This window comes from Ornithodoros turicata, chromosome 6 (assembly GCF_037126465.1).
Source record: "Ornithodoros turicata isolate Travis chromosome 6, ASM3712646v1, whole genome shotgun sequence".
In the NCBI taxonomy this organism is placed as follows: domain Eukaryota; kingdom Metazoa; phylum Arthropoda; class Arachnida; order Ixodida; family Argasidae; genus Ornithodoros; species Ornithodoros turicata.
The window spans coordinates 4,443,720-4,459,700 of record NC_088206.1 but is presented as its reverse complement, the minus strand read 5'-3'; the positions used below and the strand labels follow the sequence as shown (position 1 = coordinate 4,459,700).

Genomic DNA, 15,981 nt, shown 5'->3' with positions numbered 1-15,981 from the left:
GCACACCCATGAGGACATTACAGTAAACTTCCATTAATTCGACCCTGACGGGAACACGAAATTTGATCGAATTGCCCGAAGGTCGAATTAAAGAATAGGCGGAAAAATTAAAGGGAAACTTCGCAACCAAATGGAATTTCAAGCTCGCGGTATTCCCACAATAATTTACACAAACTGAACACAGTTGTGAAATATCTCACTTGAAAACGAAGGTGGAATCATAAAAAAGACTTTGAAATTTGAAAAAGCCGTTCTTCCACCGAATGTCAATAGAAGATCTTTCTTTCTTTCTTCCTCTGGTCGGCCAACGTCACCATGCATTAGTCCTATCATTCCTGCACCGTTTCCTGACTCTCAAGGAAAGCAGGTGACGCAGTTTCTATCTGTGTCTAATACCCCTGTCACACGGGCAGTCTTCAATGATCATTGAAACCAATGACCATTGAAAATGCGTGTAGTGACACCAAGTGTGTGACGTGTCAACTCCCCAAAGAGTATTGGAGTCAATGTTCCCCGACAGGTTGACACGTTACACGCTAGGTGGCGCTACACGCACTTTCAATGACGATTGGTTTCAGTGATCATTGAAGACTGCCCGTGTGACAGGGGTATGAGTAATCGGATCCCAAATCTTCGTCCACTGTTTTGTTTCGGGAATGTCACACAGCGGCTATGACCGGCGTGGTATACTACTTGTCCGCTACGTGCAGGGTGACGTAACGCGTTGGCCTTCGGAGGGGAAAGTTTCTGCGACTCCTCTCCATGTCCGTGTCTCGGTTTGATTGCTCGCTTATTTGAGGCATAATTCGCCACGTGAGAAAGAAGCAAAGTTGATGGCAGGTATACTGTGGATGTCATGCACCAACTACAATGTGCAGCAATTTTTTCACCGATTCAAAGTTGTCCATTCTCGTCCAGTCGTCCATTTCACAGATTCAAAGAACGGAGAGAAAAAAATGAGAAAGGAGAAGTTTCCTCCTCGTCCGGGACTCACCAGAACCGCCACCAAATGGGTTGAGTTTTAGGGCGTCGTACGCTATCACCTTTGCGCATGTAAGGGACAGCCAGGGCCGGCGATAGGGGTGGGGGGGAGCAGGGCAACCGCCTTAGGCCCCGTGCATGCATAGGCCCCGCGCACAAAGCCCTCAACCAGGGATTACTTTTTTTAAATATCAAGTATGCACTTAATCGTGTGAAACAGGCCCTGCAATGTGCTTTGCCTCAGGACCCGCACACCCCTAGCACCGGCCCTGGGGACAGCGTGATGGTTCTGCACAATGCGCGAAGCCACCAACCAACACCAACACTACCGCTTATGTATGCAAGGACGATAGCATACAATGCACTAAAACTCGCGGTTATCGGTACTGTTCAATCTCCACCTGCCAATCTGCCATCTGAGCTTCACGGCAAACTTTTCTGTTGCTATGCGTGGTGCAATGCGGGTGCCTGGTTTGAGGATGCACTGGACATATTACAGTCAACCCGCGTCCTTTTAGGATCAATCTGGATTTTCGTGTTTCACTTATCCGGTTCCCCCGCTATCCGGACATTTTCACAGGAAACGAAGACGTCCAGATAAATGCCGGTCGACTGCATATGATGTGGACCGCTTTCACGTTCGGAATAACAAACTTTTTAATGAGTAGAAACATATGGGCATTTGACGGGACCTTCGAATTCGATCGAATTAAGCGAGTAAAACGAATTATGGGAAGTCGTATTAACGAAAGTCTACTGTACAGGGGTAGATGTCCCCGAAAATGGCAAATGGGTACCGTTTTGAGAACAGGTAGAACATAGTTAACTTTTTGTCATTGGAAATGTCTAGCCAGAGTCACTTTTTGACTCGTCTTTGCACTCATCTCTTTGGGCTTGTGCTTCCAGCACTTGACACACCAGAATCACAACCCGCATGATTTAAAGGGGACTCGAAGGCTGAAACCATAACTAGATATTTTTCTTTTAAATCACACATAATACAAGCAACACTGTATGTACAAAAAGTGCAACACGATGCCTGAATCTGTTTCAACAACAAGCACTGATTTTGAAGTACAGTTTTGGCTTTGAGACTTTTCCCGTTCCGAAATCTCACTTGTCAAGTGTGATGTCTGTGAAGTGTTTATAGTTCTTAGGCACATGCAAGACACATGGAAGGCATCTCGTATGCTGTGGTGTTACATAACACAAATGCAGGAGGCTCCTGCATGTAGCCCGATCTGTGATGTCGTGAAAGACACCGACATTTGTTCCAAATTTTTAAAAAGAAATCTCCTAGATAGTAGTCGGAGGACTACACTTTGGGATAAGAGCAAATGATGAATCTATCCCTCAAAATGCCTCGATAACAGCTTTAGGTCTGTTATCGTGCTTCGAGGTGTGAAAGTGTTATATGTACCGTAATTTCACGCGTATTAGCCGCGGCTTATGCGTGATTTTTTTTTCTCACGGGCGCTCTGCGGCTTATCCACCGGTGCGGCTTATCTTGTGACTATTTTTTCCTGGTATTTTCCCCATACGCCGGTTTTAACGAAAGGGCCGACAGTGTCTCTGGAACAGCACTGCCCTGCCGATGCATGAACAGTGCGTAACAGGGACGGGTCCACATTCGAGTAGACTGATCTTCCTGGTGCATTCCCCCAAGCAGTTTTAACGAAAGTGGTGACAGTGATTCACGTCTTCTGGAAGACCACTGACCCATCAATCCATGAAAAACTCCCAACAAGGGCACAATCCGATCTTGGTAGAATTCTAGAGCTGACCTCCTTTGCTGTACACTATGCCGACCCTGTAGTATGGACCACAAGGTTTATGGCCTTCTCTATGGTCTCCTTTGTCTCACAAATCAGTCGTCTCGTATTGCCCGCGGCTTATCTGCGAGTGCGGCTTATCTGCCAGAAAATTTTCAAAACGTTCCTAAAAACGCGTCCTGCGGCTTATCTGCGGTGCGGCTTATACACGTGAAATTACGGTACTTTGTATCAGCACCTTGAACGAGCAACTGAGGAATCAAGCTTGTGCATCTTCAACATGGGATGTGTGCGTGTTTTCCTCCCGGTTCTTGCCAAATGAGATTCTGCAAACAGCGTCCCATGAGACACACAACAAAAAAAAAAGGTGTTCTATGATACATTAATGTGCAGTGGTGGACTTCAGACCAAGAGGGAACCGTGACTTAAACCGTTAACTGTCATACTGCCTGTAAAACAAAGAAAGATTAACAAAATGTCACAAAATGTAACTTTGTCACAAATAAACGACACCAAAGAGACTCTCAAAAGCAAAACGATAGGTATAAGCTGCTCGCAGAGTGGTTATAATCACACGTGGAGGGGGTGGTTATGTTAGAGGTGTGTGCAGATAACACTGACAGTTCACCCACACTTCTAGGATCTGAAAATCTGTATTCACATCTGCGCAGATGTTGAGTATATCTGCACGCTCGCGATCATTGCACTCATAGGAAAAAAAACCTACACAATGAAAATGTTAATTGACAAAAGATTTTACTTCTGTGCACACAAAACTGTTTAGGAACATTATTGCAGCCACAGCTGTTCTGTACTGATCTGCGGGTACGACCACGCCCACACGCACGTCCAGTCACTGTCATGTGAAAGCAATGCACGTGTTAAGGCTTAAACTGTGATTAGTGAAGAACCCTTTAAAATAAAATCTCCTATATCAAAGATGTAAAGCAGAAAAGAACAAACTTCGATTGAGCTTGCTACGTAAATATATTTGACACAAACAACTTTTCTGACTAGGTTGCGTCATTAATTTCCAATAAGGAAATTGAAACAATCGAGGGACCCCTTTTATTTTGCTACACAGACTTTTAAACAGCTCGCGAAGACCCCAGAAGACACGTACATATTAGCGAACGTGTTAGCCCATTTCTTTCTGTTTGAACTGCGGTACGCATTTTCTTTTCAGATACGCATACTGAACTTACTAGAGGAATCTGGTTCTAAATGGCTGTTAGTTTTTTCCGAATAAATATGCTATTTTTTTTTCTAGCAGCCAAAGAATTTTTCGTTAGGAAAAAGTGCCTCGAGCCTCAATGTGAAAATAGATAAAACAGTCAAGGAGAGCCTTTATATTGGCATTGCTCGTTGATGATTTTTTTTTTTCAGTGGATGTTATACAAGATATAAGCGAGATAGAATGAGGGTCGTATCAGCTTTTTTTTTTTTTTTGCCTGTTTCAGCATCGGCTGTTGAACCATTCGCCCCCATGACGGACCCTCCAACACAAAACGATGTAAATACCACTCCGATCGTGCCAAGACTGAATCTCCATTGAAAAACACCCAATATGTGCTATGCACACTCTTCGACAGTTGAACACATTGTTGCATTATATATGTAGCGTGTATGTACAGTGTGTATAAGTGTGTATATATAGATAACCACTCATGATCTTAGTGAAGCCTGTTTCTCATCCATGCAAATTTGTAAGCAGGCCATTGGAAGAATGGATAAAAAGAAGCACAGAGGACAAAAAATCACACTGAGAGAGAGAAGAATGTCACGTGCGTAATCACGGATCAGGTAGCAAGACAGCTGAGGAGAGATACGAAAAAAAGAAAAAAAAAAAAAAGAAAACAGAGAATCTCCTTATTCTCGCATGCACCAAACACCTTGGCAGCTCTGTAAGGTTGTGCAATATAACGTCCTGCTACACAGCATTATAGAGTCCATCCCATACGTGCAAGCTAGCAGTTTACACCCATCTTACAAACCTGCGTGGATTGCACACATTCGACGTACACTGCAAGCACACGGCATAATCCGCCCAATAAGACAAGAGTATTGCTCCCTACTACCGAAACTATGTACACCAAAAAATAGCTGCCATGACCCGTGCGCCACATGAAGGAAAGCGCGCATCCGCGAGCATTCGCACGCACGCGCAGAGAGATAAAAAATATGCAATAAATATTTTTGGTCATCGCGGCAAATACGGAACGTTGGCGTTCCGCAAAAAGAAGCCAACAGACGTTCAGAGGGAAGAATTTACGACAAACCGCAGTAGAGTATGTCCGTTTACTTTGGCTGAAAGGTTTCCCGAACTTATTTGACTAGTGTTACTACCTTACTTGCAACGCCACAGATTGCAACCAAATTGTCCCATGACTGTAATTTGGTGTCCAACAGTCACGGCAGACATCTAACGCTCACGGCTGCCACCTTTTGGCCAATGTTCACGGCAGCCATTTTGTGGAGTCTTTCGCCCTTTCGGATTTTAGTCTCTCGCCTACTACTCCACAGACTGTGTTACGGTTGACCAACCTAGTCTTTGTTTTTTTTCACCACGTGAGGATGCAGGCTGTTATGCTGGTTAATGCGATGAACAGAAGGGAAAGGGTAACGCTAAAACAAGTGTCTTCTGCTAAAGAAACCAAAAAAAGGAGGAGGAGCTAGACAGTCTGTTTTGTGTGTGGTGGAGGCACTTCTTTGGTAAACTGTAGTGAAGGGTCCAGAAAAAATCTTTTTTAACAAGCTCGAAGGAGGAGTTCACGCATTGTTCTACTCAACTTGCGGCTTCCGTAGCGAGAAGCAGTAGATGTTGAAGTGTTGACACATTTGCCGCACCTGTGGAAGACAACACAAAAGGCCCTTTACAACCTGTCAGTTCAGCAAAGGTGGTCTACCTCTACGCAATATTCTCACACAGGAAATGTGAGTGAAGCACATAATCCATTAAAGGGACCACGAAAAGAAATTGGACATGCCTACGACAATTTGAATTTGTTCCTCTGTACTAAAGCATTCACCCTGTGAAATATGAAGTTGAAAATCTGGGAGTCTCTCGAATAACCCGGGATATTTGGTAAGTATGGATGTGTCCGGAGGTCGCACCCTGCTATTTTCGGATGGTACCCGCGCCCTCGGTGCGCTGAATACGGTTAAAAGTCCGCATGTTTATGACAGCGAGGGATCGTAAGAACAGTTTGCGGCAGAGTATACTCGGAATCTGCGAGAATCATTTCACGCTCCTTTTAACATGCCACCCTCGAAACAAAAAAGAAAAAATCGACTTATTTTCTTTAGTGTCACAAATCAAGATCACTGAAACGCCCAGTACGCAAAGTATGAATGCCATCCTGTGAACGCTACACATTTCCACAAATTTTTTAAAGAACCGGATAACGGCTTCGTAGTTTTTCGAGTTCTCCAAGAGTAGGTGACACGGCAGTTCCATTACTGGAAACGGTAACGGAAACTAAATTGACAGGTCGGTATCAGAAACGGGTAACGGAAACGAAAATATTGCGGCAACAAAAATGGAAACATTAACGAAAATACGTCCGCTATCCCTCCCTGATATACTGTGGAGTGCCGCTTGAACATGTACTCACCACACAAATCCCGTAATGGACATGGCAGACGGAGACAAAAACAGCCAACAGTCGGACAACGAGAACTTCATCCCATCCGAGACCCAAGCAGCCAATGACTGCCAGGGAAACTGGCAACAGCAGGAGATTGAAGGCTTCGCACCGTGTCGATGTCATCTGATTGATTATCAGACGGCACTGCACAGACAGGCATAGGATTAGATAAGTGTCTGCAGAGGAGCTTGTTCCGGCTTAGACAAAAAATTCGGGAGCGATTTAGCGGTAAATGCGAAAGAAATGCGTTAGAAATGCGTTAGCATTATGGTCTGCCCATCTGCGGTCTAAACCCGACTTGCAGTTGTCCACCTCCGGTTCGACGCTTTCAATTACTACATGCAAGTCCATTTAATTTACCTTTAATTAGCCTCAATTACCCTTTAATTGATACTAATTACCTTTAATTACTCTTAGTTACCTTCAACCACTTGGTATCCTTTTACTATCTTACTTCAATTTCATATCATTTACATTTACCCTCCTATCTCCCTTTACATCACCACTTATACCTCTGCCTCGGCAGCGGCGGATCTAGGATTTTTCCGAGGGGGGGGGGGGGGGGGGGGAGGGGTCCACTATGGACAAGTGCCAGGTGCATGCTGGGATTGGCCCATTGAACCCTATGTTCAAGACTGGAATTGAGGGGGGTATAAAATATTTGAGCACTGAGCACTGCACGTGGCCGAAAAGTGCCAATACCGAGCCAAACAGAAATATTATCACTGAGCACTGCACGTGGCCGAAAGGGACGGAGAAATACTGTGCCTGGATGGTGGACCTGCGCACTTACCGAAATGTTGGAAAAAACGGTGCCGATGACGACGTAGAAGATGCGAGGGTCCCGCTCCACAATGTTGCTGGGCGACCGAAGGCTCCAGGTCAGAGTCAGAAGAAACAGAATGAAAACAGAAAGCATGGGCCGTGTGGCTTCCACCCAAGAGGTGTGGCGCATGTGGCCTGCTTTGTAGGCACTGAAAACATGCAGGAAAGATTGATCGTTGAAACGAAGACTGGTTTCAGCATTGGTACATCAACACAAACAAAGGCAGCATTTGCGAGCAAATTGTCCACATTGATGTCACTCCAGGACTTATGAATGGAGCCTGAAGTTTTCGGGGAATTTTTTTTTCTCTAAATTTGGGGAGGAGGGGGGGGGGGGGTAAAAATCGAGTAAATAAACACGTTCTCGAAATTAATGTCCAAACAAGTTAGTGTGCATTCCTACAGGCATCTCAGTGAGGGCAATTTGCCGGGTAAAAATCGGGTTTCACCCTAAAGAGGCAACCTTCAATTCAGGATGCAAATTTGGGGAAGGAACGGGGTAAACCGTAAAACTTCGGGCTCTACTTATAGAGCACGCCACAAGCAGCAATGTCCAAGGCACACAAATCTTCAGTGGGGAATTAGACCTTGCGGCTGTGACGTCACGCGGATCTGATTACGTACGGCCAGGAATTCAGGACAAGCCTCCAGAGCCACGTCACAGCGATCGTGGCTTGTCCTTGAGGGAGTTTTCGTAAATGAAACTGCACAGTGTTCAGAAAACGTACTTTGCATGGTGCTCATGATAGACAGCCTTATGGTTGAAGCAGAGTTTAAACCAATGCTAAGTGTCACTTTGTCATTCCTTTAACTATAAATTAAGTTTTCATCCTCGTGACCTCCGGCTTTAGTCCCTTTGTCCTTCAATGTAAACAAATTTACTACAAAAGAACAACCACTAGAGCTATCGATCCAGACACAGATAGCATTCAGGTAACCCTGGAGCCCAGGTAACAGCTTTCTACATTGTTTCCTTTTACCTTACTGCATTTCTACCACACGACATGAGCCTCACACACTGAGCCGGACACGTGCAGACTGTCTGGATTTCGAGAAAGCCCAAGTGTCATTTTCGTTGCCCCTTTATGAGCAGACCGCATAAGATCTTGGAACACATTATACACTCACATATCGAATGTCAGCACAGTATTGATACTTACCAACAAACATTGTATATACTCATGGGTATTGTCATGAAAAATGCTGCCACTGAAATGAAAAAAAAAAAAAAAAAGAAAGAAGAAAAGTCAGTTAAGTCTTTCACTCATAATGCTGCGTTATTCCACAGATCATGCAAACATGTAAGAGGGACTAAAGTAGTGCATTGTCATCAAAGACCCACCGTGCAACAAGACCTCCAAGCAGACTCCCGAGCCAAGCCCCAGGAAGGTGAACTTCCAGTACTTGTAAGATTTTATGTACGTAAAGACGAAACTGAACAGTAGAACCTGGTTAAACAACATGCAACAGTTATTAACCCGCATCCAAGACAGGGGGGACTTCCACAAAGACTACCAAGGTTTATATCATAAGTACAATGCGTAGGAATAATAAGGGGGGGGGGGGGTGCCATTTACGTACGTCGGCATCATCAAACCAAAGTTTTACATCCAAAAGTCAGGCTCTATGTCATAAGCATTAAAACAGGGTAAAAATGTGATGATAGCGTTTGAAATAGAGTGACCACATATTTCAGTGTGTACGGCCTGCAGCTTTCCAGTGGAATTTTCATACGAGAGAGAATTCCCGGGTTTTCCCGCCGACCGATTTTCCGGACGTGCTCGAACATTCGGACTCGTTCACGGAACGGATGCGGGTCCCATAGAGTTAGTGTATAAGCTCCGTCGCTCGATATTTCGGACTCTGTTTGCCCAGTCAGTGAATTTCCCTCGGGGGGGGTGACAGAATGGTATCATCTCACATTTGTATCAAAATAAATCGACCAACTAAAATATTGAGGCAAAAAAAATAGGCAATGATTGGTCATTTTCCATTCTTCCGAGAAAAAGAGGTCTGTCATAACGCTTTTGCGTCTTCGTTTTGAGCCAACAGCTCGATTCAAAAGGGACAGCACGCGCGACAGCGCTGTAAAGCGAGCTTCACCTAAAGCACGCATGCGATGTTCGGCGGTGCCTCTGTCAGTGTACAGTAAGGAAATGTCGCCTGATGTTATCAGGCAGGGCTGGAAGCGCGTAATGAAAGCGTCCACAAATTTTTATAGCCTACTAGTGCTTGGCAAAGTTTATTTTAAAGCCAAATTCGTTTTTTCGGACTGCTCGATTATTCGGACTTTTGCGCAATGCCCGCCGAGTCCGAAAAATCGGACTGCGACTGTATTACTCGAAGTAAGAGTGGTGCAAATCAGGGGTATATGCTACACCCTCCGCAATTTGGCAGTGGGTCGGTGACGTTCACACATTATTTCTACCGGGGCCACACAGTCTGCATACTATGTCACCCTGCCGGAAAGCCATACCGCTTAAAGCCCTCATACCGGGGGGAAATTTCAAACAGCTGCAACCAACGCCCGAGCAAAATATGTGTTTTATAGTATCGTTAGGCGAGTTACCATCTGCGAGAGGTCGTAACCCCAGGGAAGGTAGAGGATGCCCGTGTTGTACTTCTCCCAGTGGGACAGGATGAAGCAGAAGTGGATGTTGCAAAGAAGGAAATAGAAGTGGAGGGTGTTGCAGCTGAACTCTTCCCTCCCAAACACAGAGTACAAACACAGCGGCATGAACAAGGTGGCCCAGCTGTCCAAGCCGTGGTCGAACAGCTCTCCGAGCGGGCCGCTGCTCCCGGTCTTACGGGCGTGCTTTCCGTCTATCCCATCTGCGACAGAGGAACAACAGTCAAGGGTCGAGAGCAGAACTCTTTCTGCACATGATCTATAAAAGAATGCTGACACATAAAATACCAGATAATACAAGCGACGAGCAGAAAGCAGCGAGGGTCACCGCTTTTACGAGAGACAGGAGAGATCGAGGACAAGTGTTTACGTACCCAGCGTGTGGGCGAGGAATTGGTTTACAGCACACACGAGCCAAACCCAAGGGGGAACTGGTAAAATGTTTGGATGCAGATCACTGGACGCATAGAAGGCATAGTCATAATATGACAGGAGTAGAACGTTGACGATGGTTAGCAAAAATCCGGTGAACGTCAACACGTTCGGCGCAATACGCCTTGGTACCAGCTGGGAAAAAGGGAGAGAGAGAGAAAGAGAGAAGAATATTTCAATATATTAGCACTGTTTTAGTACAGTTATCAATAAGGTTCTTAAGTGTTGCATGTACTCAGATTTTGTTTCTTAAAAAAGTAACTGCAACTATAGCTGAGTTACTGAAGTAACTTAACCATGACTGGGTTGCTGGTCAGTCTGGGCACCGAAATGCCAAATTCTGTTACTCATAAAGTGCACGAAACACTAATGCCAGCTAGTGAGCATGACACTCACCAATCGCATTCACAAGTTCTTGATTACATGCTACTGTAAAATTTTTTGCTGTGTCATCCTCATGCCTCATCAGCGTATGGATACTACTCTAAGAACTATCCCTTGAGGGAAGCATTTCAGGTTTAAAAAATTTGTCGCAAATTACTCATAGTTAGTGAAGGCACAGGATGTGTGTCGAGGTAACATTTACAAATTTAGACTGGACAGCTACAACAAAATTAATGCCGTTTGTCTGGTTACCTTGACAGCTTGGTCCCAAAATGGGTGCATAACATAGTTGCTGAGGGGGCTTGTGTCCTTGGATGTGTACTGAAAGAAAAGAAAACAATGTACAAATTCCATTAATATTTTTACAAGCTGCAATTCAGAATTGAGAAAAAAAAAAAAGAAACAACAGACATTAATGAACTATGCCAAAATTTTTGAAGAATTAAACGTGTATAAAAATCACATAAACAATGGTGCAAGAAACAGCAGTTTCTAATCTAACGCTATCAAGAAGTCGCTGGAAAGGCTCACACGGTCTGCTTACAGATGCTCATCTGAAGAAGTACTCTCCTTTAAAGAGGAGAGTTCTCAAGTCAGCAGTGAGGGACGAAGGTCAAGAAACTTATCAGTTGAGAAAACACAAGATAGGATGCGGGATCTCCAAACGAGACGTTCATTTAATCGTAGGAGCCAACTTTGAAATGTCACCACTTTGGAAACTCTTGGCAAAAAATTGTACGCGTAACTTTAATCCCAATAAATGCATTATCGTAACACTTTCCATAGAAAAGAAAGACAGAGAATATCCACAAGATATATGTACTGATGAGGTTCCTGGTTTCCGGTGATTATAATTTTCGAGACCTGTCGAAACGTGGCGAAAATGAACACAAAACCGAATTACAGTAATACAAGATTGAACTGGCTTATAACATCATCAAATAGCAGGATAACTTCTCTTTGTCACCTATCTTGGCCCCATCTCGTAATATCTAAAAAAATATAACCACCGAAAAACCCTAATTATGTGGTACAACGAGATAACATCCATTTGGTAATGGCTAAAGAGATATGTGCTGTTAAATCTCAGAAGGTTGAAATTGTATGCATATTCAATTTTTCTAACAGAAAGCCAGTGTCTTGCTTTCAACCTGCTTTCTTCATCTAATCCCAGACAACGGTTCCCTTGAGCTGAAAAAACCCACATTGAGAAGGAAACATAATGGATGAAGGTTTATGCAGAAAGCAATTTGAAAAAGAAACAAAAAATGCTCAGAAAAAGCAGAAACACGCATGAAAAATAGTAACAAACATTCTCCCATCCCAATAAGAAAATCAGTGGAATACACTTTGAATGTGTCCTGATTCCCTTGAGCAGATTATGTGTGTTGAAACAGTAATATAGTACAGCCATGTATCCCCAGTAGTCAAGCTTTTGTGACCAGCTGGCATGTTTTGTGTTTTAGAGTTCATACACATGTGCTGGTCGTGCATCGAACACAGCTGTAGCACCTAATAAGGTCTAATGAGCAGACATGGATCGAATAAAAAACACACAGCATGTCGTTCCTGTGCACACATGTTGCAGCCAACACGTCTTACTTCATTTCGCTGTTTTTCCTGTTGCAAACACACAATTTCCTCTCCTGCTAAAAGAGAATGAGAACCCTCGCATATGTCTGGCTTCGGGTGACTCCCTGTCTGTCTTATCAACGGTCCTTATCAGAAGACCCCAAATTGATTCTCAAGTTTTCTGAAAATGAACCCAATCTTCTCAAAGTTGACGAAACAGTCACTACTTCATAGCTCAGTGACTTTTTCGAGTTGCGAGGAAGTATTTGCTTGTAAATGGTGACAACTGCCTTTCTTCCAGACTTCTCTTCTTCTGCGAAGTTTCACCACAGTTTCTTCCAAAGTTCTTATGCCAACACACACGCACATTCACACTTTCGGGAAAACACACTTCGGACAGTCGGGACACTTGACTGCTGAAGCTCTCCTGTGTTTCGTGGGAACGTGGCTTTCTAAGGGCAAACTGTACAATTTCCAACTTTACGGATTTCGAGTGTGCTGAGTGAAATGACGAGCGCGTCTTTGTTGATGCTGCCTCAATCTCTTGATGTGTGTGTGAAGGAACTAGATGCCTGTCATGTTGATCCTTCTGCCCATGTCATTTGTTATGCCTGTTTGTTCCCGTTCTCTCCCTTATGCGTTTCTGACAGCTCCTGTCCAATTTCTTTCATTCATTGACGACATAAGACAAGTGTTAGCAACAACTTCTGAAGAAACATGCAAATGCTTTTATGATACTGAGATCGAAATGCAACCTCTACTCTCTATACCAAATATCCTCGCTGCCTGCACAAAATTGATCATATCCGTAGATTACCATATTACATCAATGACGAAAGACAATGAAAACGCGGAAGCAAGGTCAATTACAGCGTCAGAGCCCGAAGGAAAATATAAGGAAAACTGATTCTCTCCTTAGGATTCAAGGACAAGATTCATTTTCACAGAGCTCACTTGTTGTCATTCCGGAAAATGAGTGCCATTCACTGCTTTCGTATCTCGAAAACTGTCTTGAAAATATGACGGCTTCTATTGAACAACGAAACGAGAGGCACGGTTTATGCGCGCGGACCAACATCATAAAAATAGCGTCAACGTTACAGTTCTTACTGTGCAACGGGGATTACCTTTCACAGCTCTCATCTTTGATTTCGAAACCTGGGGCTTCTGAGTATTCGGGTCACATGCGTGAAGAAATCGGCTGGCTCAAAAAGTAGGACACACCGTTGAATTGCAACAAAGCGCGGGATAAAACCGAGAAAGTTTGCTGAAAATTGCCTGTTACTACGGTTGAGACCACCATTGTGTATAATATTCGCCGTGAAATGCGTAGAAAGACCCATCAAATGATTGAGAAGCAAGAACATGCTGTGTGAGATCGGCTATTCACCCAAGGCGGGATTGCGGTAAGCATGCCTTCGCGAATGCCGTAACCAGCAGTGCTGCAATATCTTAGCCGGCTGACGCAGCTGCCGGAAGCTATAAGCAGCATTACCGTCTAGTATAAACATTATTTAGGAACGCGGTTTACGACCTACCTCATAGTTTTCAAAGCCTTTTAACTCCTCGTCCGACAGGTACCTCACCGGCATTTTGCGTCGTTGACCCCCTCTGGTGACCTGAGTCAGAAACCGTTATCGAGCGAGCCATGAGCATCCTCTTGATATTATCAGAAAAGTTAATTATACGCGTCAGCGTAAACGATAAAAAACTGTTGACAAAATTTGAAAGTTTAAATGCGGTATAATCGAATTTCTGTAGCAGTTATTTTCTTCTGTCTGCCTGCGCGTTGCAGACGACAGATGGACGCCATTGCAGTCGCTTTGGCTGTGCGCGACGTTTGAATTTTCTTTGCGTAAACGCGAAGCGAACTACAAACATTTGAAGTTGTCCTACTTGCTTCAACAGTGCAGAGTACAGTTATGGTATGAAATAGCTTTTTACTTGTCGTTTGTCGCTTTAATGGAAATGAGTACCCTTCGGTACCCCGAAACGTGCCGGGGAAAGAATACAAATAAGGACATAATCCTGTCTTATTTGCACATTTGTTCTTCATCTACGACAGATTCGGGTTTTAAAAGTATGCACAGTAAACGAACAAATGCTGACGCCTTGAGTTCGAATTTTTACGCATCACGGTGTCCGTCTTCTGGTACCATTAACCCTAATTGTTGCTCCGATTACTTATTTCACAATCACAGATCCATAATTAAAAGTATTACTCAAGGAGCGCAAATATAATGTAATTGCAACTATTCTAGTCAACTAAGGGCTCTTTTTGCAGCGGCTCTTGGTGAGTGAAAGACACCATTGAGGAAGGAGGTTCTACCCAAATAATAATTCAGCGTACACTTTTCCACCAAGCTTACTTTTGCTTCCTTTGACACCCGAAAAAAAAAGCTCCTGTGACCCATTCACTCCCGTCTTCAATTTCATGACTGCTGGAAATGGCCTGGTAACATTTGGCCATTCCAGGGGCCGACTCAGGATCTTTCTGTATTCTGAGACAAGGAGGGACATACACGGTGTCCCACCGAAAGGTCTACACAAATGGAACCAACTGAACGTGCTTGGCAGTTGTGTGGTCTATCCAAAAATATTTTTTTTCATCGTCCCTTGTCAATTAATTAGCGGTAATTAATTTTCTAACTTTTTAATTAGCGGTTTTAGCTCTCAGATGTCAATGAGGAAGATCTAGTACATGTCGAAAAACACACCCTGCGGGGCACCCTGTATACAAGCACGGCGTTGTGTGTGTATGTCTCTCCTTGTCCCTCATTTCGGGGTTTCACTATCATAGAAAAAGGGATGAAATCCTCCTACCCCTATAAAATTTCCATAGAACCCCGGAATAACCCGCTAACTAACATGAAATTACGCTCATCAACCGTGGATATTTTCGATAAGATTCGCTTTGATCCGCCACTGATACCGAGGTTCCGGGTTCGAACCCCGTCGGGGCGATAGTAACACTTGGTGCAGGGAATGTTTCTAGACACATCGTCTTGCAATACCCCTTCATGAATCGTTCACTTTTGGTGGTGGCGTGTATTGCAACAAATAACAGAAGATCTTGCGGAGGAATGAGTGACTAGTGCAGCTCACCTATAGCGCGCGAGAGAGGCCTCTAACCTGCACACCTTCTAGATGCCCCTCAACTCCTTCAGATGGCGCGTAAGTAAAGGAGGACAGCCGCAGTCCCGATGGGAGCGATGGGAGGGCTATCAGGTGACTCGTGACGTAGCCAGCCCTACTTTTGCCGGCCAATGAGAGCATACGGCTGCTCGTAGGCCCGCTTACGTCACACGAGGAGATCGGGTCGTGTCGATGGCTGATTTCTCCGGGCGTTGTTAGAAAGTTGATTGCGCTGTGACAATACCAGTACAATACAATAATTACATTCGTGTGATAAGTGGTAACATATTTATTGGTCCAGCTTACGATCATTTGACTGCTGATTGATAAATCTCATTGATGTGCACATGATTTATATCTGGGTGGCTGGCTTGGCAATCTGTATAAATGTTGCCGTTTTTGCAGTGCATATATATATTGCTGTTACATATTACATTTCTTTTAAGGGCACAGTGTGGTAAGTGGCAGCGTATTTATTGGTCTAGATTACGATCATTTGACTGCTGATTGATAGATCTCATTGATGTGCACATGATTTATATCTGGTTGGCTGGCTTCGCAATCGGTATAAATGTTGCCGTTTTTGCAGTGCATATGTATTGCA

The 15,981-nt window shown here is 44.1% G+C and overlaps 1 protein-coding gene across 1 annotated transcript; it reads right to left on the bottom strand.

Annotated features, from left to right (window-relative positions):
* Positions 1-1,939: 1,939 nt before the first annotated feature.
* On the bottom strand, positions 1,940-13,860 carry LOC135398877 (ethanolaminephosphotransferase 1-like). Its single transcript, XM_064630411.1, has 9 exons — positions 13,781-13,860; positions 10,923-10,991; positions 10,229-10,421; positions 9,795-10,057; positions 8,568-8,673; positions 8,386-8,434; positions 7,194-7,374; positions 6,368-6,544; positions 1,940-5,600 (listed from the first exon to the last, which is right to left on the bottom strand). Exons 1-9 carry the CDS (start codon positions 13,832-13,834, stop codon positions 5,535-5,537), a joined length of 1,158 nt encoding a protein of 385 aa, XP_064486481.1. The 5' UTR covers positions 13,835-13,860; the 3' UTR covers positions 1,940-5,534.
* Positions 13,861-15,981: the final 2,121 nt, after the last annotated feature.

Coding starts and splice junctions, on each gene's coding strand:
- LOC135398877 (XM_064630411.1), bottom strand. CDS start 13,834: ATGCCGGTGAGGTACCTGTCGGACGAGGAGTTAAAAGGCTTTGAAAAC. Junction 10,992..13,780: donor AAGGCTTTGAAAACTATGAG/GTAGGTCGTAAA, acceptor CTTTTCTTTCAG/TACACATCCAAGGACACAAG. Junction 8,435..8,567: donor CTTGGAGGTCTTGTTGCACG/GTGGGTCTTTGA, acceptor TTTTCATTTCAG/TGGCAGCATTTTTCATGACA.